We start from the raw sequence: 22112 nt of genomic DNA on the forward strand, positions 1-22112 counted from the left end.
TGGGTCCCCAACTTGTCCCCCCGCCAGGCTGCCCCCTCCTCCCCCCTCCCCTCAAGCGGCCCCAACCTCAAGCCTTTCATAACCCCCACGACCCCCTCCCATCGACCTTTGGTCCGCCCATTCCCTCCCCCCACCCGTGCACCGCCCCGATACCTGAGGTATGTGGATAAATCCCCCCCTCCCCTACTTGGTACAACCCAGCTCCCCAGGAGGCCTGGGCTTGAGGGGCGTGCACTGGCTCCCCTAACCCCGCCCCACCACTGGAGGAAGGGGCAAGGGCAGGCCAAGAGTGTTACTAAGTTCCCATGGCAACCAAGAGGGGCTATTACCAGCCTTAGCCCTGGCTTTGGGACACGTCCATTGGCTATTTCCATGGCAACCAGGAGTGGCAGTTCCCTGGACAAATGGGATACAAGCTTCCATGACGACGACGAGTGGGAAGAGCCAAACTGGAGGAGTTCCATCTTCCCCATCGTTGAGCTGGCACCCCACCCCACTTCAGGTCAGCAGGGGTGGAGCTGCTCAATACAGTAAAGCAAGAGAGAGCCTACTGGTGGCGCAGTCCAAACTGGGTGCCCACCGGTCCAGTCTCAGTCCAAGCAGTCACGGGCCCCTCACACTCCGGCTCCCCTAGGTTCGAGGTTCCCCAGGTTCAAGTAACACTTAAGTACAGATGAATGTTCAAGTATTGAGTGGGAAGGCAGGTAGGGGGCTGGGGTACCCCTCACCACTCCCCTGGGCCACGTTGAACAGCAGGTAGGCCAGCTGGCCCCCACTCCTCGCAATAGCTGCCATTGTCAGTGGACTTTCAAAGAGTCAGGGTTGGGGGAAGAACTGAAACTGGGGAGGGAGTAAGGGGAGGAGTGACCCCCTGAGGGAGTACTTACTGCCCCCACACCTGCTCTTGCCCCAACCCCTGGACTCCTCTTAGCCCTGGCTTTCCCTGGTTGCCCCAGTCCCCCCTCCCCCAACACCTAATTGCTCCTCTGGTTTCCCTTTTTGCCCCTCCCCCCACGTCCAAGTATCTGGTCTGTTCCCTGCACCCTTGGTGATCTGCTTTCTGTGTCCCCTCACCCCAGCCCATCCTCCACCTCCCCCAGCCCCTGGCTCCCAGTATCTTGTGTGTAGATACATTTCCCCCATTCTCCCTCCCTCAAACTTGCACCTTACCCCCCCTCCCACCATCCCTTTGGCTCAGCAACCCCCAGTACCTCTGATTCACTCCCCCCAGGGGATGGACAATGAAGCAGGTGGAAAGGGGAGGAGATAGGAGGGAGAGACCCCCAGAAATATCAGTGCAGGGGGTAAAGAGTAGGGAGGCTGGCTCAAGTCCCTGGGCAGGAATCCTATGTCAGAAAGCTCAGGAATCCCAAGTTATGAGGTGGGTAACCTGGCCTCCTGGCAGGAGTGAAATAAAGGCCCGGGGTCCAGGCTCCTGATGAGTCCTGGGGGAGAGTGGGGGGCACCCAACTAGCTGTCCTTGAGAAGCAGCTTTTCTTCTGGGCAGCGGAAGGGGCCAGGGGGCCCAGCAGCTGCCAGCCGGGCACAAGCTTCTGGTGAGAGCTGGCGGCAGGAACGCAGGTCTAGACGGCGTAGACGAGGGCAGCGGCGGAACAGCGGAAGGCAATGGTCAGTGAGGCGGTGGCAACCTGGGGATGGGGCAATGGTAGCCAACACCAGGATAGTGAGTAGGGGTAGGTACTGGTCATGGGGACCAACAGCCTAGCAAGATAGACAGACGGGACCATGCTTACCAGCAAGATTGAGGTGTACCAGGGTCTCTCGGAGTGGGGAGGTGGGGGCTGTGAGGAGATGGACGCTGGGGTCCCCGACATGGGCGCAGTGGCTCAGGTCCAGGGCACTCAGCTGGGGTGCATGGCGCAGCAGGAGCCGCAGGGACGCATCTGTCAGCTCCAGGCCTGCCAAGCGAAGCTCTGCTACCCCCTGCAGCCGCCCACGGCTCTCCGTTTGCCCTGGATAGGCAGGTAAGAGGTCAGTACTTCCCTGCTTCCATACCTACAACTAGGCAACCAGACCAGCTATGTTTCCACTCATATTCCTCACTACCCCCTAAATCTGCTCCCACTGTATGTGAGCCTCACTGGCACTCTGCATGGCTTGCTCTTCTCCCAAACACCCACATGTCTGACCTCATCTCATCTGTTCATTGCTCACACTGCCTCCTCAGTGATGTCTGTCAAAATTACTCTATTTGAAACTATAATATTCCACAAAGTCCTACCCCTTCCCTGTATTATTTTTGTCTGTCTTGTTCTTGCTTTATCCCCAAAATTGACAAACGGATACTCAATCTATAGTCATTCATGCAACAAACAATATCCCTAATAGGACTATCATTCCAGGCTGCTCTTCCACTTCCCTCTGCTTCTGTGATTAGTAAAGTCACTAACTGGATTCCTTTCTCTCCTTTCCCCATTTCACCACTCTGAATCAACACCACTCTTACCTCAATTTCTGCCCCAGCCTCTTTCCTCACTCTAGTCTCTCCTATTCTTCCTGGAATCCAAAGAGAGCCGTTCTCAAACACTAGGTAGGACAATATTATCACTTCTCTGCTAAAAACTCTGACAGCACCTCAAAGAAGTCCAATCTCCTTGGTGAACATTCCAGTTCCTATAAGGTCTTAGCCCTTTCTCAGCTCTCAACTCCTCTCCCTCACCCCCAAATGCTTGGGACCAAACCCACAGCTGACCCTGCCCTGAGACACTCTCCCTATGGCCACCTGTGCTCAGTATTCTGCCTGACCAGTGTCTCTGGCTTTCAGGTCTGAGCTCAGAGTCCTCCTCTTCATCTGTCTCTGGGGTTAGAAGAGCTTACACTGCTCGTCTCTGCACCAAAAGCACAGGGTCTGCTTCCCTTTTATTGTATTTACCACATTCCTGGCACTACAGTGTTTGGTACACCTATGGTGCACCAGTAGTCACTGAGCAGTCACTGAGGGCCAAACATGGGCTAAGTGGTTGTCTGCTCCTAGGCCAGTGGCTCTCAAACTATTTAACTATCCCTGGTAGGATGGTTAAAATGGATTGCTGACCCTGCCCCCAGAGTTTAGGTACTCTAAGTTAGAGCCTCAGCGTTTATTTTTCTAGCAAGTTCTCCATTGATGTTGAAGCTGCTGGTCTGAAGACCAAGCTTTAAGAACCACAGCCTCAGGAGACAAGTCCTTTAATTATCATTCCTGTTACAGATGAGAAAATGGAGGCTCAAACTCTTGAGCAATCTGTCCAAGGTCACGTGACTATGAAGTAACAAAGCCAGCACAGCAGGCCTGGTGACTACAAGTCCAAACTCTTATCACAACACTATTTACCCCCAGGCACCAGCCTAGCCTTTAGCTAAACTACATCAGACACATAGTGTGTTATGGAGTCTGAATAATGCTAAAAATTTCCTATGTGATTAAGCCTATAAAAAAGGACATTTTTATAAAGAAATTTAGATATTGAGCTTCTCCTTGAGAATCGTAACATCTGGCATCACTGGGCTGCTAGGGATTCCTTCTTAATGTCCTATACCAAGCCCACAGCTTGTTGTATGTCCCGCCCCTCTGTGGGTACTTGACTTTGCAAGCTCTGACTTCTACTCCCTTTATTTTTTTCATTTGAAAAGCTGAAAGCCTGGAGAGGGAATATATCTACAGATGCCCTCAACCTTGGGCCATAGCCAAAGCCATTAGAGGGAAGCAGAGGAAAGAGGACACTCTGGCTCGGGTGGGGAAAAGGGGGCATCAGCGAGGGTTTTGCTGAGGGGTAGCATTTAAGCAGGGCCTTCAAGGACTGACCCTGTAGAGAGACGGGAGAAGACTACACAAGGCAGAAAATAGCAGGGGCGAAAGCAAGAAGCAGAATTTTAAGTTTTGCTCTAGGAACGCTGTTAGAACCAGGGAGCCAAGATCAGAAAGGTAAGCATAGAGTTCCAACAGGCACAATAGGTCTCAAGGGCCCAGAAAACTCATCTTTGCAAACTCCTGATAAAGGGGCTTAAACTGAAGTGAATTCAGGAAGGAGAAGGCGTCAGTCTGCCAGCTAACCAGCACTTTCTCACCTCATGGACTGTACTCTTCCCAATACCCACCCTTACTCATGCCCAAATCTTCCTGGCTCAGTCCATTCCCAGTAGAGGGGGCAATGGGCAAGCTCTGGTTTGGCTTGGCCTATGTGACTTGCAGCAGTCAGTTAACCCCTCTGGCCCTCTGGTGCCTTGTCCAGAAAATGCAAAGAATCCTAGCTGCTTTTCTACTCCTCTTTCAAGGCTGCTGTGGAAGGGGGAGGGGAGGGGAGGGTGGGAAAAAAGGAGCCTTGAGAGAGCTGTGAAAGCAAGGTGCTGGGGCAAGTAGATAGTCCTTGCCCTCACAGAGCTTAAGAACCTAGTGAGAGGAAACATGTTAATCAAACCATTTCCTAACAGTACACTGATCTGCTAGGAGGGGACTGCTCTCAAAGCTAAAGGGGAACTTGATCTCAAGTGGGGACAGAATCATCAAGGGCTTCTGGGAGGAAGTGGTATTTACACTGCAGCCTAAAGGGTGATTAGGTGTTAATTAGATGAAGGAAGATAGAGCATACTGAGCCAAGAAGAATGGGCAAAGGCCTTGGAGCTGGAAGAAACTTGGCAAAGAGGTTGAGGTGGCTAAAATGCAAGGATCACACAGCTCAGCAGAAACCAGACCATGCCAGGCCTTAGCAACTATAGTAAAACATTGGTCTTTGTCCAAAGAACACAGGGAACCAATGAAATACAGTTTACAGCACAGAGGTGAAATGGCTCGATTTGTCTTTCTGGATGGTTCTCCTGACTTGGGTGTAGAGAACAGACTGGTGCAGACCAAAGAGGATGCTACTGTAAGCATCTCATCTCAACTAGACAAGGAGCCCCCAAGGCCTCAGTGCTCCCACACTCACACCTCCAAATGACCCCTAAGGTGACCAGGCCTCTGATCACCTGACCAGCCTCAGCTCCCAGCATACCCCTCAGTCAATATGGGCCTCCTGCCCCACAGAACTACTTATTCTGCCTCACATTCCCTAGGAAACCCTGTCTCTCACAGCACTCAGCTCAAATAGCTCCTTTCAAAGAGGGTTTCTTTCATTGCTCCCCCTCCCCCGACCATAGCCATTACCCTACCACATCAAGCCATACAACCTTCTCCTTCTGAGTCTCTCTCTCCTGCATGACTGGGGTTCTACCAGGGTGGGGGATGGGGTTGGTTCAGTTTGAGGTCTCCAGGGTCCTACACAGGAGCAGCCCAGAATACGAGCTCAACAATAAAAGGTGACTTTACTTGGCAGGGTACCTGGGCCTCACTCATGGTGAAGAGGTGGCTGCCCTGACCGGAGAGATGATAGTATCACCTCCACACAACCTTCCAAGTCAACTGGCTCCCTCTTTCTGCTCTTTTCCCTGAGGAAAATCTGTATCTTTTTACTGTAAGGCAAGGGAATCTAGGGACCAAATCCATCCCTCAGCCATATTTTTACTGGCCCACACATGAATTTTAAAAGAACCTGAACTGATTTCCATCATTTAAAAACCAGGATATGTCACAGAAAAATACGTATTTCTGGTTCATCTTAACAAACAGAACTTACTGGACACATGAGACTCACATTCTCCCATGGCCATTGCCACCGCTCCCTTTGGAGGAGGCTCTTCAGTAGAGGTCACAACACCCAGTGACTTCACTCACATACCCTGGCTCCTCTCAGAGTTCAGTGTCCTGTATTTGCTTCATCCCATAGTGTGCTTAATCCTGTAATTATCACCCCCTGAAGGGCAGGGATGTTCCCCCACTCCTATCACAAAGCCCAGCACACAGCAGGTGAGTGAATGAATGAACAATGGCCAAGCAGGGTCTTCCTAGCCAAACTCAAGTGTTCTATCCTTTCTTCAAACCTTTAACACCTAGCATGAGTCACAAGAGACCCTGGAGGCCTCATACCCTCACCTTGCCCAACCCATTCTACAATAGACAATGGAGGCTGCACCTGGTTTGGTGTCAGGCGGAGGCAGCAGCAGCTCTCGGAGCTGGGAGTCTTTAACATCCTCGATCCAGCGCAGGTCCAGGAGCCGCAGGGCTGGCAGTGGGGCTGAGCCCAGGGCAGAGACAGAGAGCCAGGAACAGCCAGACAGCACCAGTTCCTGCAGGCCTGGAGGAAGTTAGGAAGCTGGTGCAAGAGAGCTCTCTGCCAGGTCTATCCCCCAACTCACCCTATTCTACCTCACCACTATGCCATACCTTGCAGTCGGTTCAGAAGCCACATGAGCTGCTTCTTGGAGACACCTGTCCAGCTGAGGTCCAGGGCTCTGGGCTGGCGACGAACCACACCACTAAGCATCGGTGGAGTCAGTGACTTCCGCCGGCTCAGATCCATTCGAGGCCACAGACGCTTGTCATAGCACCTGCCGGCCACAAGGGGGTAGACAAAGCCCTCAGTTCTCAGGGAACCCACAAGCCTCACCACACTCACCAGTTCACCCCAATTTTCTCCAGGATCCATATAGAAGATAGGGGCCAGGTGCAGGAAGTTTCAGGACCCAAGTTAAGGGCATTGAATTTGGGGCTCAAGAACATCACTAACTGGATGTGAGACCCTGGGAAAATCCATTCTTTTTGAGCCTCAGAGGCCTAGTTTAGAAAACGAAGATAATGATCCTTACTGGGCCTGCCCCACAGGATTGCTATAAGGTCAAATAAGGTCTTTCTGGTTTTCGTACCTTACAACTCATAATACATTCCACCAAAGACACACAAAAAACACCCTATATGCTGTATTTACTGTAACACCAATGGTATCTATCAGCAACCCCAACTGCACTGCACCCCCCACCCCAAGTTATGTTGTTGGCTTGCAGGCACTTTTCATCTCTTCTACTAATTTGTGCCCTTGATTCCCATCTACCCCATCCTGATGACAAGGTGCCCAAGGCTTGACTTACAGCTCTATTTGCTCTCTTTGCTCAATTACTGTGTACTGCCAACTACAATGTAGGCTTCACAAGGGCAGATTTGGCTTTTCCCTTTGGTTTCCCCAAATACCCAGCACTGTGCCAAGCGCATAGTAGGTTATCTGTTGCACTTTAGTTGAATGAACAAATAGTGCCAAGCTTCCACTGAGCACCCCCCACACAACATACTTCATTTATACCTTTTCATTTATTCCCTTAGTCAATGTTTATAGAAGACCTGGCAAGTCCAAGGTATTGAGTAAGCTATGAAGATGAATGAAGCCTGAACAAAGTTAAAACTGGTTTCCCGATCCCAGCAGTTCTGAGAACCTTGACTAGTCCAACATGAAGTGAACTGGAAAAGGGCTTCCCAAACTTATTTTACCAGGGAACATTTCCCTACCTCTCCCAAGGTCATCTATTAATACTTCGTGATACACTGAAGTTCCTTGAGCCTCCCTTTGAAAACTCTTCTTAATGCAGTTCTTGAAGGCATGTCAGGAATTTCCCCCTGGGCTAGATGAACTGTGTCAAAAGCAGCAGGGGTGGGGAGGGACCCAGGAACCTTATCCCCCCCACGCCCCCCAATTCTGATCAGCTTTTTATTCAAGAAGCCCTGGGCTAGAGCAGTAATCCTCAAACCCCAATCATTTGTTATCCATGTATCTGCAAAACATGAATTGATCCCTTCTGTGTACTTAAAACCAGTACTATTTCACATAAATGTGTTAACCATAGAAATAAATACAATAAAAACAGACCAGGGTTATTAAGTTCTAGCTGAGTGTTGCTGTGGTGTTAGACTACTGCCTAGAGACTATTTTTGTTAAACAGGGACATAAATATAAGAAAGGTGTTAAAGATACAATAGCACACAATGGAGAGACTTTCTTTTCAAAATTAATAAAAGAATTAAGCCATGTTTTTGTACCACTTAAAACTTCTGGGCATACTCCAGAGCCCCTGGGTGACAGGTCTGGGAATGCTGGAAGCACAGACATTCAGGCTTCAACCCCAACAACTCCACCTCTCTGTCCCACCTATCACCTCCTCCCATTTCCGCCCCCTTCTGGCATGCTAGCCCCTCCCTCTCCTGGTTCCATCCACTCAACCAATAGTATTTGCAAATCTCTCCAATTTTAGAAAGGAAAAACACAAAACAAAACCCTACCTTCGACCCAGCTTCTGTCCCTAAGTCCTGCCCCTTTTCCTCTTTCTACCTAGTAAAACCCTGCTCCACCCAAAACCTCTCTGCCCACTTTGACCCAGTCTTGAGTCCCAGCTCAACTGTGACCACCAACCTGAAGCTCCTCCTGGATCTTCCATGGCTAGAAGGGCACCCTTCTCCCTGGAGGCACACACAGGCCTCCAATTGTTTCTGCATCGTATTCCAGAAGAGCCACACCAAACCACCTGCCAGCCTATCAACACACAAGGCTGTCTGGTGCCAACACACTGTGGCCCATGTTGTGCTGGAAATGCCAACCAACCCAGATCCTCCAACTCCAGTGCCTCTGCTTCCAGGAAGTCTCTCCTGACTCTTCTTCGCTGAACCCAATCTGTCCGTTAAGCCTCAGAGTGGCAACAAACAGTCACTGAGTGCCCTACTAATAGTAAATGTCCAGCCTCCACTGGGCATGAAGCAGTCAGAAAATGGGGGAGATACAGTCAGCAGACAGAAGCGAAGCAACAAAAGACATGATAAGAGTCAATGAGAGGACTGGGACAGGGAAGTGCCCCAGGGAGACATTGCATGATGAGAATTTAAGGACAGCAGCCACTATTCCAGTGAGCGGAGAGGAGAAAGAGGGTGTACATTTCAGATGGGGAAGAACTAGTATCCAGGTCCAGGACACAGAAACAGAGAGCTTTGAGAACCTCAGGTAGCAGGAATAATTCATTGTCTCTTAATAATGAGAATGATGATGATGACTCCGGCACTAATAACTAGTGTTTATCAAGGTTTACTATGTGCTAGGTACTCTTCTATGAATTAAGCATTTAACCTCACAACAGCCCTAGGAGGTAATAAATACTGTTATCATCTCCTTTTTAAAGTAAAGGAAAACAAGGCTCAGAGAGGTCAAGAAACATGTTCAAGGTACTACAGCTACTAAATGAGAGTAGAGCCAGGGCTTACCAAGCTGGCCTGGACTGAGAGCCTGATCTCTGGTAAGTGGGGAGGAAGCAGATGTGAGGCCCGCAGAGGAGGCCTACAGTAGGGGTGGCATGTCAAGAAGGGCTAGAATGCCAGGCTGGGTTGTCATGGCCACAGAGCTCAGAGGTGAAGGGTGTAAGTACTATGAGTATCTAAATCCCAGCTCTGCCACTTCTGTACTTTGAAATGACCTTAGGCAAGTGACTTGTCCTCTCTAGGCCATTCTCTAAACCATAAAAGGGAGTAAATGCAGCACTTACTTCAAAGGTTTGCTACAAAGATGAAGGGAGATGATTCAGGGGAAGTATTTAGTGCAGTCACTGGGGCACTGTTCATGACCAACGGTCCAACAGGACTGTGGGAGTTTGTTGTGAGGGCAACAGGGAGCCATAGATAGCTTCTTTCTAAGCTGGGGAACACTAAGGCAAAAAGCAGGAAGAACTCTTAAGAGGCCAAGGCATGCCATCATCCAGGGGGTCAGGGCTTGATGTTCAAGTTCTCCAAGTAAGTCATCCCCCTACTAAGCCCATCTCCAAAATGCTAAATTCTAGTCCTCAAAAGAGCCCTCTTCCACCCCACAGAGGCCCTCTGGGGACAGAGATGGAGCAGCCCAAACTGCTACCTGTAATGGGCACAACAGCCTCCTGGGCCTCAGCCAAAGCCAGTTCTTTCCTTTCAGCTCTCTGGGATCCCTGATGCCACTGATGTCCTCCAATCTGTCCATCCCTGTCTTTACTCACAACTCCAACTGGCCTTGACCCTATGTTCAGTCCCTTCCTTGCCACCCTTCTCTGCCCACGTCCTCCAAAGTCCCAACCCTCCTCCCTGCAACTCAACAACTCCTCCACACTTCTGCCTGCCTTCTCTCCCCCCACTCTCAGTAGATAGATCACTTCAGTTCACAGTTCCAAGAGAAGATAGACGCCACCAGAGAGGAAAGCCTGCAACTTTCTGTTCTCCCACCAACGAATTTCTCTCCAGTTCCACCCTTACTACCTCTTTACACTCCATCTTGATTTCCTCACTGTCATTCATTCAACAAGTTTTTTGTGTGTGTGCCTACTGTATGCCAGGTGTCACCTTAGAAACCAGGGTATAGCAGCAAAGAGATAAAGTCCCTGCCTTTAAGCTGACATCCTTGACCCCATGTGACCTGGCTTTGGTCCCCTACCCCCATGTAGAACGGCCAAGGATGCCAAGGCCTCCTTGTAACAAAATCTAACTGCTACTCTGGTCCTTGAACTCCCACAACCTTTTGCCAACATTCGTGATTCACTCCTTCCTCAAACTCTCCCTCAGAACACACCTCCACCCTCGATCTCCTCTAAGTTTCCGGCTGCTCTTTCTCTAACTCACAAACAATGACCTCCTGTCTTCTGCCCTCTTCCTTGAAGCTGATACCTATAGGCTAAAAACTCCCAAACTTGGACCTTTCTCTTGGTAGATCACTTCACCTTCTAGTTCCAAGAGGACAGAAGCCACCAGATAGGAAGACCTGCAACTGCCTGCTCTCCCACCTGTTTATTCACTGCTGTGTCCCAAGTTTCTAAACTCAGATCTTTCTCTTGAGCAGATTTGTACATCCAGCTGTTTTCCTACTAGCTCCCGACTGGTCCACAAACCTTTTAGATCAAACATGTCAAGTCTATGCATTCACTTTCCCCTAGAACTTGCTTCTCTTCCTTTGGTGAGAAATGGCACTGACGCCCACCCAGGCTTGTGGGACAGAAACTCAGTTGAGAGTTACCCTGTTGCCCAACAGACACTTAAGTCACCAAATCCAAGCTATTCTGCTTCTCAAAAATTTCTCAACCTGAGGCCTTCCTCTCCATCCCCACAGCCCCTGCTGCTGCCCCCAGTTCTGACAGAGCTCCTGTTCCCACTGTGCCCCACCTCACAGGCCCCTGCTCTGCCCTGCCCTCATTCTTCTTATCGAAAACCACCATTTCACCGAGTGTTCAGTACCCTTCAGGAACTATGCTAAGTACTTTGCAAGAACCATCTCATTTAATCCCCACAAGGTATTAATATGAACCCCAAATAATAGATGAGAAAACTGAGGTCTTGATAGGTATAGCTGTCTAACCATGGCCACACATCCAAGAAGTATCAGAATCAGAGATGATGAAACTTGTAAGGACCAGATCCAGGGCCCAAGCTAGAAACCATTGTGCAGTCCAGCCTCTCTACTTCTGGTCACAAGTCTCTTCATGAGGCAGAAATCAAGGCCTCTTCATTCTGGGTCCCAAGTATTAAGCACAGGGCCGGTCTTGATGAAGAGGCTTCAGCAAACATTTCATTAAGTACTACATGAGCCAGAGGTGGTAATCCCCAGCAACTGCTGTAACTATTTGCTAGGTTGACTGGGAGCTCTTCTAGGACATAAATCAATGTTTTAAGGATGTAAATTTAAGTCTGTGCTTTCAGTACTTACTTATAACTGAGTGAATAATAATGATTACAGTTAAGGCACTGAGTAGTTTCTATTTCCCAGGTACGGTCCTCAGTTCTTTAGCTATATTAGCTTACAAAAACACTATAAAGTACACAGATGCTGTATTATAAAATTGCTATTATGAAGAACAAATCAGCAACATTTGCAAAGTGCCTAACAGGATGCCTGTTCCACAGTTAAGTGCCTGAGAAACAGCCTGAATTTACTCATTTAATAAAATATTTCTTGCCCTGGATGTTGTGGCTCAGTGGATTACATGCTGGCCTGCAAACGAAAGGGTCTCGCTGGTTCAATTCCGTCAGGGCACATGCCTGGGTTGCGGGCCAGGTCCCCAGTTGGGGGCACGTGAGAGGCAACCACACATTGACGATTCTCTCCTTCTCTTTCTCCCTCCCTTCCCCTCTCTCTAAAAATAAATAAATAAAATAAAAAAAATATTTCTTAAGCATCTACACTGCCCCTTGTCCTGTGCTAAGAATATGGAGATAAAATTGACACAGTAACTGCAGCATCCCAGCAACTGATTGGAACATGGAAATGAATAAATGAATGAAGGCTCATTAACATGCAGAAGGCCACTATAGTGCTGTGAGGGGAACAGAGTGCTATACTAGTTTGACTGGGGGAAGAAAGACCAAAGGTTTGGGAGGATGAAGGAGATTTCTGAATAAACAAGGCTCAGGAAGCAGTGGAGAGATGGAGGAGGAAAGGGAGAGAGAGCTGGTGGTGGATCTGGGACATGAAGAGGTTATTTGGGGTCAGAAGGCCCAAGTATGGCTTAGGGCAGGGGCCACCTCAGCAAAGAGCTTTCTCGTATGTAAATGGAACATTTAGATGGTCCTCAGAAGAGGAAATGTGAAAAGGAAATGAGATGATGCATATATAGCAGTCAGTACTGTGCTTGGCACATACTAAATACTCATAATGACATTGTTAAGAAGATTTGGGAGCAAGAAGGCCTGGGTTCAAACTCCTGGTTCTATTGCTTCCTCTCCACATGACCTTGACACCTCAACTTCATCTGTAAGAGAGAATAATAGTACCTAACTCACAAAGTTGTTACAAAGGTTAAATGAGCTAAAAAATGGAAAGCAACCTGGGCATAGTAAATACAGAAGTATCACACTACATAATGTGCACATACTACAGAAGTATCAACACAAGAACAGTGACCAGGGAGGAATAATCAGGAACCCTTTGCAACTCACACTGAAAATGAAAAGGGTGTTAGCACCAGAACCCAGGCCTATGCAGGCCACTCACCAGCGGCTCCAAGTCCGGCAGACTCGCATGCAAATGCATAGCTCTCGGGGCCCAAGGTGCTGGAAGACACGAAGCCAGGCGGCACGAGGCAGAGGGTGGTCGGATCCAGCAGCCAAAGGCAGTGTGTCGGGCTCAGGACTTCGAGGTGGGGGCCGTACCACATGCCGTTCCAGCTGTGGGGGCCGAGGCGGTGGGGCAGGGCCCAACGGCCAACTGAGGAGGGGCCCCCCACTGCCAGGGCGTACAGCCCGTCGTCCCCCACGGTTCTCCTTCTCGCCGGAGCTGCCCCGGGCTGGCCGTCGCCCATTCCGGGCCTCACCAGGGGCCTCATCCTCACTCAGCGATGTGCCTGATGAGTCGGAGTCTGAGTCTGAGTCCGAGGAGGACGAGGAGGTGTCAGGCACCCGCTCTAGCAGCTGGCACATCCGCTTGAAACGCTCTAGCTTCTCCCTCTGTGGTGATGGGGATGGCGCTGCTGGGCCCTCAGCAGAGGCCAAAGGTGGTTTTGGTTTCTGCAAGGAGATAGAAGAAAACTGTTCTAGGGTCCGACACACAATTTCCCACCCCAGCCTATGAGGAGTCACCAGGGGATGAACAGCCCAAGAGACAGTCCTGAGTTCCAGCACTGGCTCTGAACAATGTAAGACATCAGCCAAGCCATGTCCCTCTGAGTTTCACTTTCCTTATCTGTCACATGAAGGCACTAATTCAAAGAACTGAAAGCCTTACGGGTTCCAAAAGCTCATCAATTTCCCCAAGCAGTATGGTATGGAAAACAGAGATCCGGACAGGAGTACTGGCCCAGCTCTCAACTCTCTGTGTGACCTTAGGAAGCCCCTGCCTCATCATCCACAACATGGGATGTTGGAGTAGACAATTCCAAGTGTCAAGTCAACAGTATAAGAATAACAGAGATCTCCTGGTCCCAGGCAGGGAATCCCATAGTCACTGACTCATCACATCCTCACAGTGGTTGAATAGAGTGGCAACTTGGGTCATTCCTTTTAGGCATGAGGAAAATAGGCTCAGAGAGATTAAATGCCAAAGTGACAAATGGCAGAAGCAGGATTTGGATGCAACCAGGCAGACCCCTGCATTTAGTGTGTCTATGCAAAGTAGCAGCTGATATCTAGCTTTGCTGTGTGATACTAGGCAAGTCTTTTTTAACCTCTCTGGGCCTTATTTTCCTTGGTTCTAGGTAAGTTTTAAAATTTACAAAGCCCATCATTTACTTTCAGTAGATTTAAACAGTTCTGTGAGATAGGTGGTAAGGAAGGTGGTATCATCTTCATTTCCTAGATAAGAAAGCTGAGGCTCAGAGCAGCTGGCAAGTTGCTAAGGCCTCACAGGGAATCGGCAGGCAGGGTTTTGGACTCAATTCTTTCTCCTTTAAGGTTTGGCAAGATGATACAAAAGGGTCAGATAATACCCCAAGGGTTCTTGGAAAGTCAGGGACGCATATGGCCTGGCCCCAACCCATCCTCTTCCTCTACTCTTCCCAGAGGTCTGGATGTTCATCATGGCCAAGTGGGGCAGGGGTAGGGCACAGCAAACAGGAAGGGACAGATCTTGGTCTCCAGGATGGAGGGTAAGGCAAGGAAAGATAGGAGAAGGAGGGAGAAGATCCCCGGCACACCTCCCAGTTCTCGGGAGGGAGCCCAGGGTGGCAGGATGAGAAAGCCTGGCTTGGATTCAGAACCCTGGGGGGCAGAAGGCCTGGGCCGCCTGGGTCCGATCCTTGGAGGAGGCAGGCGTCTCCACCCACCTTCTTCAGGTGCCTCTCACGGCCTCCTTTCACCTACCAGGGAAAGACACATGGGAAAAGGGAGAGACCCATTAGCCCCTCATTGTCCACAAAATTAAGACCCATGCTCTCTTCTTGGACTACAATTCCCAGAAGCCCCTACCACAAGGAGAGCTTTGAGCATGCTCACCTTCCAACCAGTGTCTACGCTCAGTAATCCTGCTCTCATCTTCCCTTCCTCCCCACCAAGTCCTATCCAGCCCTTTCCCTTCCTCGGTAGCAGCTTTGAGTCCGCTCCTTCCCTAATCCTTAAAGTACCCAGCTCTCCCAAAGATTCCCTGCCCAATGCCAGCTGCCCCTCACATGTACCTCTCCTCCACATTGAGCATGCCCCATCCTCCTCTCAGCACTTCCTGAACTACATCTCTTAATAACCTCTGAGGGAACCCCTTGAGCACTGCCTCCCAGGTCCACCCTCCTCAAAAATTAACAGGACTACAGCCCCCAAATTCCCTTGGGCTGAAACCTACTAAGCATGCTCCCTGGCTCACCTTTTTCCTTGGGGTGGGGGGCTCATTCCCTGCCTCCCTCTCCTTTCTTTTGGGGGGCCCAGGCACATCCTCTGGGGGGGTCCCAGCAGGCAGGGGTCCCTTGCGCCTGGGTGGGGGTGGTGGAAGCGGGGGCTCCTCTGTCAGCTTCCATCCACTCCCCAGGCTGGCGCCCTCCTCGCCATTGTCGGCCCTGCGACGGCCTGGTCCCTCACCTGAATCCTGAGGAGACAGATGCTGGGGGTGAGATTCTGCACAGCTCCCCAACCCACTGCCTACTGAGAGGACAGCACTCAGCCCAGTCCCTGCCCCTACCTTGCTAGTCCGGCCTTCCTGGGTACAGCGAGGGCACTCCCAGCAGTTAGGAATTTCTGCATTGATGACACCCTCAGCCTTCCCCATCTGTGGGCAGAGGGCAGGGAAGTAGATATAGGTATCAGTAAACCCAGAGGCAGTGTTCCCCACTTCCTTGCTCCCTGACAATTTGCCCCATCCCAGACTCCAGTTTCCCCAGGGCCATCACCTTCAGGCAGCCAGGGTGGACGATCTCATTGCAGATTGTACACTCCATGAGGCTCAAACCAAATTTCTCTTCCTCTCCCTCCACTGTGTCCTCCTTCCCAGCCTCCCCACACAAGAGGCACACAGCTGTGTGTGGGAGCACGGGCTGTTGGGGGAGAAGGGGCATCAGAAACCCCGAAGGCAAGCAACAAGGGAAAGACCCTTCTTTTTGGGAACCTTGGCCAGCTGTTGGATGAGGTTCAGAACCTATGGGCCAAGGAGGGTCAAATTTTGAATTTCTTTTTTTAACCCTCACCTGAGGACATTTTTCCATCATTTATTTTAGAGAGAGAGGAAAGGAGAGAGAGAAACATCGATGCAAGAGAGATGCACCAATTGGTTGCCTTCCCATACATGCCTGGACCAGGGTGAACCCACAACCCAGGCATGTGCCCTGACGGGGAATTGAACCTGCAACCTTTTGGTTACGGGACAACGCTCCAACCAAATGAACCACACCAGCCTGGGCTTGAATTTCTTATTTCTTCTTTCTTGGCAGCATGACCTTGAGCAACTCATTTAATTTCCTTATTTCTGTTTCTCCACTTGTAAAATGGGACTAGGAACTTTCCTGTGCAGGACTGCTTTAAGAATGAGATAATGCAAGAGGGCCAGTCAATACATAGTTTGTTCTCACTGTTGTGAATGTTCAGCTGGATCCAGGGCCTGTATGACCCTGGAATTGTAGCTGGTTTTAAGAGGAAGACAGACCATAGGCAAATATGGCAATAATACTCAGAGAGGGCTGGAGGAGATACAATAGCAGCCTGGGATGATTCTGGGTTTGCCCAATGGGCAGCCTAGGGTTGCTCTGGACCTCACAATGAACCTGGTTTAGGCAAGACCCCTGGGAACACTAAAGGCCAATTCTAGGGAAAAGGAAGCAGCCTTCAGAGAATGTGACTCTGAGAACAGTGGTACTGAGTCTTATTAGGGATGCTGAAGGCTGTGAGACAGACTCAAGGAAGAAGCAGGTAGGGGGAAGAAGGAACAGAAAAGTGGGCTAGAGCTGGGAACAGAGAAGAAAGGGGCTGTGGGGTGAGGAGACCAAGCAGTGAAGAGCGGCTGGAGGGAAAAAAGGGGGTGGTGGTGAGGGGAGAGGGACACAGGATGCTGTGGCTGCTCATGGCTGCTAGGGAAGGGCCACTCTTTGGGGGTCTGGGAAGCTCAATGGATGGAGGCAGCTGAGAAAAAACCTATGTTCCTTAGATACCTACTGTGTACTGGACCTTGTAGTGGGCACTTTCATATCTGTGCTACTGTAATAACTCGGCAAAAGAAACATTTTGCAGACTGGTACCTTGAGATTCCAAGTGATCTGTTCAAGGTCACACAAAGGGTAAGCTTGGCCTCAAACCTAAGACCACTCTGGCAAGTCAGAAAGAGGACAAAGAAGGCTAAGACCTACTCACAGGCACTATCTCTGGGGGTGGGCCACTGTGCACAGATACCTCTAGGGAGTGGGTTGAGAAGGACCAGGTTTTCTAGAGATCTGTGCCCCTGAAAAGTTGGGAAAAGTGTGACAGTAGAGACTGGGTTGGATTCCTCTGTGTATCCTAACATTGCCCTCAACTGGAACTGAGGGGAAAACAACAGGCCTGATGGACATTTGAACAAACCAGTGAAGAAGTGAACAAACAGCAACTCTACCCTAGGAAGCGACCACCAGGCACCCCAGAAAGGCATTTAGGCTGGCTGAGGAAGGGCACCCAGAGTCCCAAAGCGGGGTAGAACTCACGGCAGTGCACTGCCGGAGCAGGCACGACTGCTTCATGCGCCCAGGCCCCCCGAACTTCTTCATGTCTCGGCAGAAGTGGCAGTCCCCGCACTCAGTTCGCACACAGGCCCGGCAGCGGCGGCAGCGGGTTCGGCGTCGGCGCGCTCCGGCCCCCGGCCCCCGGCTGCTCGACGACATTGGGGGCGTCAGCAACGCCGAGGGCTGTGGGTGAATGGGAAATGGGAACAGGGTCAGCTGGGCCTCCTGTGGCCCTGACCAGAGAAACTCCTGACAGTTCCCCCCACTTCTAGGCAGCTAGAGCTCATCCTCCTACCCAGGGAGATAAGGAACACGGATCTCACTCCTCCTACAGGGGGTGGGGGGGAAACCACTCCCTCAAGTCCTATCTCTCCCAAGCAGTTCACCTGGCTCCTCTGGGAGTCTGAAGTCTGAGAACTTGGCTTCCTAACCTCAATCCTCCTCCAACACTTCCTCAGTGCCCCCCTGACTAACCCAAGGAAGATGAAGGGGCACCGGCCTTTCCACTGGCATCCCACATCAAAGTTGCTTAGAAAGCAGGGACTCCTTCTCTGTGGAGTTATGTGAGGAAGTCCCAACTCTTCTCCTGTTATCCAAATGTACTACACCCCACCCATGCTCTCCCCAAGTTAAAATTCCCCAGATTTACCTCCAAGACAACCACAGATTCCTGAGTGGAAGCTCCAGACCTTTCTCCCTCTCATACACAATTTATCTTCCTCCCAAACCTAGATATTGTCACCAGATCCAATGGGATCCCTGCCCCACCCACCCCTATCCCTAAAAATTCACTCTGCTGCCCAATTTCCAGGGTTCTGAGACACCCCCTGAAATGCTGCTTCACAGTCCCTCCTCCACCCAAGATCTCAATTCCTCTGCTCCTTATAGAGCTTCCTCTGCCCTAGGACACCCTCCTTTCATATCTCTCAGGTGAACCTGGGCAACCTCCCAGATTTCCTGGGATTCTAGAACCCAGCCTGACATTTTCACACAACTCAGGATGGGCTGGTACATGTGTCCCCCATCTCCAGCTTCCCAGTCTGCTTTCCATCCCTAATTATCTAGAATCCCTTAGGCTCCCCTTCCCATGGAAACCAAATCCTCCAAGATCCCAGCAGGCCTGAAGGGTCTCTCTCTTCATGGCCGGAATCTTACCCCAATTTCCCCCTTTCCAGGAGCTTTCAGATCCACCTATGGGGGTGGGGAAGGGGCCCTCCAGGGCTCCAAGGGAGGAGCCTGGAGGGCGGCGACTGCAGGCGGGGATGGGGGTCTGCAAGGGGAAGCCGGGTCTAGGAAGGAAGGTCAGTTCCCCCGGGTAGAAAGGTAACAGGATGAAGGACTGGAGATGAGTTTGGAGCACAGAAAGGGTGAGGCTGGGGGCGGGGAAGGTAAAGAGAGGCTGGGCTGAGGATGAATGGGAGTGGGAGCTGCCTAGGTCTGGGGGTGAGGAGGAGTCGCATGAACCCACCTCACACGTGTCCCGGGAGCCATCTCTCCCTTCTCGGCAGCTCCCGGCGGGTCGGCGGCCATCGGCGGCGGGGGGGCCGGGCGGCGCGGGGCGCGGAACGCTCAGAACGCCGGGGTCCACGGCCCCCCGAGGGCGCTCGGCCCCTCCCTCCGGTGGAGGCCGGGACGGCAGCGAGTGGAGATGGGGGGCGCCGGGGGCGAGGCCCTCCCACGGGCTGCGGCGCGGCCCTTCCAGGGGGAGGTCCTGCTCTGGGGGGCTCAGTCCCTCAGCCCCCCCAGGCCAACGGGGGCTCCTCGGACGCAGGGTGCTCAGCTTCTGCCCGGGCCCCTCTCAGTCCCGGGTCCCAGTCCCAGCTCCCCTCCCCCAACCCCGCCCTACCTCTCCCCAGCGCCCAGGACCCTTTAACTGGCCCCTTTCCAGCCCCCACTGCCCAGGGGTCCAGGTCCAGGCCTGGGGCCCCCACCGTTTCCGGGGTTCAAGGCCCGCCCACCGCCGGTTCCCGGGGAGGGGGGGGTCCCTGTAACCTGCCCCCCTCCCCTGGGCCCGCCCCTGGACTGAGGCCCCTTGCCCTACTACTATCTGGCAAACCGAGGGGGGTGAAGGAAGCTGCTTCGGCCCCGCCCCCCCAGCCTGCGTACACCCCTGCCCTCTCCCCCTCCCCCCCAGCGCGCGACCCTCCAGAGACAGGGATTTAAATAAAATTTGAATAAATTCCCTTCTTCAAGCAGGAGGGTGGAAGGAAAGGATGGAAAGAGGTAGGGAAAGGGGGAGGGAACAATCGGGGTGCCTCAGCCCCCCTGGTCCCTCGGCCCGGTGCTGCTTCGGCCCGGGGCCCTGGCCTCCTCTCTCATCCCTCCTGAGCTCCTTCCTCCTTCCTCCTCTCTTCCCCCTCCTGTCCCTCCTCCTTCCCTCCTCCTCCACCTCTTTACTCCCTCCTTCTCCCAGAGGAACCCCGCCCCCTGCCTCCTCCTTGCCCTACTACTCCACTTGCCAGGAGGAACACGCGCAGGGGACGACGGAAGTCGTAGTCCTGCGGCCACAGATGCTACCGTGGGAACAATGGGGCCCTGGGGTTAGCGGGTACTACAAAGAAGATGGCGGAGGGCGTGCCAAGCAGGGAGCCGAGGATGCCGGGAGTTATAGTCCGGCTGACCCGAGGCTCCCCGTTGCAGAGCATACAGAAGGAGCGGGAACGGTGACTACAAACAAGATGGCCTTCCCCCCACGACCCGACCTCCTTCCCAGGCACTCACACGCCCTTCTGTCCACAACCCTCCGCGTGAGTGGTACCTGACGGGAGTCGCAGTTCATCTGCTGCTTTCCCGCTGCCATTTCTACTCGTCAGGAACAATGGAAAGGTGAAAAGGAGCGAGGACTACAAACAAGATGGCGGAAGAGGGGCGTACAACCTGACTAGTAGTCCGATTTTATGGGGTGCGATGGGAATAGTAGTTTTTTTAGCCTGCTAGTGTTCCTTAAGAATGACGAAACCGGGAGGTTAAGGAGACTACCGTAAAGATGGCAGGCTACCCAGCCTCTTCCCCTCGCCTCATTATACCACCTTGAGCACCTAGTCCGCCTGTTAATACCAAAATACCCTTCCTGGTGGCGCAGAGCCTGACGGGAGTTGCAGTCTTCCAGTCCCCTCTCAGTTATCTTCAGTCGAGACAATGGAAATAAAAAGGGGCGGGGACCACCGGCGAAGATGGCAGCCGAAGAAAGTGCGGATGATGTCCTGGGATTTGTAGTCCACAGCCTAAGGCTACTCCCTGTAGAAATGGGGAAAGGGACTACAATAAAAATGGCGGCCTCCCTTCCTCTGCGGCAATGCTTGCTGGGGGACGTAGTTCGTTTAGCTACTGCAGAGAAAGGATGTGGGCTGTAGAAGTGTGTATTACGGGGGACAGGCCAAACTTTGAGCACACAGAAACCTACGGTCGCCCTCTCCCAGCTACCCGCTTCTCAATGACCTGCCGGGAAATGTAGTCCCACGCCCCCACTCGCTAGTGGAGGGGAAGAATTTATGTCATTAGTGGGCTTCAGAGCAGGCAAAAGAGAAAAAAGCCTGGGCAAGCCAGGATTATATAATGCCCCCCTCCCCGTTTGGCGAGGACTTCATATTTCAGGGGAGGCTCTTAAAGGAAAGCAACACTAATCAGTATTGTTGTGACAAGGGAGGCGTGGTTGTGGGCAAAAGCACCATCACGCTGTTGTCTTTGGAAAGCTCGTACACCTCACACTCGAGGCTTGTTCCCCCAGATCTCAGGGAATAAGTACCTTTCAGGTCTTGAGGGTACCAGGGAAAAGGCTCTAAAGTCATGCAAAATCCCCGTCCCTCTTTGGGTAGTCACCAAACCTCGGTTTTCACATCTGAAAAATGGGGATAATGATGCCTACCCTGAAGCAGAGTTAGGTGTGTTAAGACAATGGTCACAAAAGTGCCCAGCTTAGGGCTTGACACGGGACGCACATTGATGGTTCCTTTTCTGTGGTCCCTTCTAACCCAGTTATTCTGGGATCCCAGGAATCCATCATGCTGGAAAAAGTTAGCTCATGAGAGAAGAAAACTGGGCAGGCTATTTCCATTTGAGCCCCGCTCTTCCACCCCTAGAACTCCTCAGCTTGGTCTTCCAGAGTCCACTACTCAGCACTGCTACCAGGGGGCGCCCATTCTCCACTTGACTGGGAGGTCCTACTTCAACATGAAGTTGTAGGCCAGGGGTGTCCAAACCTTTGGCGTCTCTGGGTCACACATTAAATTACATTGTGACACGTAATCACACACACACACACACATTTCATAATGTTTTAAGTAAATTTACAATTTTGTATCGGGCCGCATTCACAGACATCCTGGGCCTCATGCAGCCTACGGGCTGCAGGTTGGACACCCCTGGGTGCTACATACTGCCAGCCCCCTCTCCAGCCAGCTTTGGAGACATAAACCTAAACCAGTGCTTCCCAACCTATTTGGCCTCAGGGACCAGTTGGTGGAAGACAGTTCTTCCACGGACAGGGGTGGGGGTGGGGGCGTAGGCGGGGCTCAGGTGATAATGTGAATGCTCAGTGGCTGGGGACCCTTGCCCTAAACACCTCAGCTGCCAAAGCAAATGTAACTGCTTCCCACCTCCGTGCCTTCTTTCCTGTCTTCTTGATCTTTCTCTGCCTGGAAAACTACTTATTTTTGACCCCA

General features: G+C 51.8%; 1 protein-coding gene across 4 annotated transcripts; it reads right to left on the reverse strand.

Moving 5' to 3' along the window:
• Nucleotides 1-147: 147 nt before the first annotated feature.
• Nucleotides 148-20460, reverse strand: FBXL19 (F-box and leucine rich repeat protein 19). 4 transcript variants are annotated; one of them, XM_045849235.1, is made up of 11 exons: nt 18920-20460; nt 17434-17634; nt 15658-15801; nt 15450-15536; nt 15138-15356; nt 14608-14640; nt 12843-13354; nt 6257-6420; nt 6006-6167; nt 1755-1973; nt 148-1649 (listed from the first exon to the last, which is right to left on the reverse strand). In XM_045849235.1, exons 2-11 carry the CDS (start codon nt 17608-17610, stop codon nt 1471-1473), a joined length of 1896 nt encoding a protein of 631 aa, XP_045705191.1. In that variant the 5' UTR covers nt 17611-17634; nt 18920-20460; the 3' UTR covers nt 148-1470. The 4 variants fall into 4 exon arrangements, with proteins under 4 accessions (XP_045705191.1, XP_045705190.1, XP_045705193.1 ...); XM_045849234.1 differs by having other exon boundaries at nt 14479-14640; XM_045849236.1 differs by lacking the exons at nt 6006-6167; nt 6257-6420 and having other exon boundaries at nt 1483-1649; nt 14479-14640.
• Between the last annotated feature and the right edge of the window lie 1652 nt (nt 20461-22112).

The sequence above is a fragment of the Phyllostomus hastatus genome, unplaced genomic scaffold (genome assembly GCF_019186645.2).
Source record: "Phyllostomus hastatus isolate PE091 unplaced genomic scaffold, TTU_PhHast_1.1 phas_contig_64, whole genome shotgun sequence".
NCBI classification, from domain to species: domain Eukaryota; kingdom Metazoa; phylum Chordata; class Mammalia; order Chiroptera; family Phyllostomidae; genus Phyllostomus; species Phyllostomus hastatus.

Coding starts and splice junctions, on each gene's coding strand:
- FBXL19 (XM_045849234.1), bottom strand. CDS start 17,610: ATGTCGTCGAGCAGCCGGGGGCCGGGGGCCGGAGCGCGCCGACGCCGA. Junction 15,357..15,449: donor AGGAAGGCCGGACTAGCAAG/GTAGGGGCAGGG, acceptor CTGTCTCCTCAG/GATTCAGGTGAGGGACCAGG. Junction 14,641..15,137: donor CCCCCACCCCAAGGAAAAAG/GTGAGCCAGGGA, acceptor TTTCCCTGGTAG/GTGAAAGGAGGCCGTGAGAG.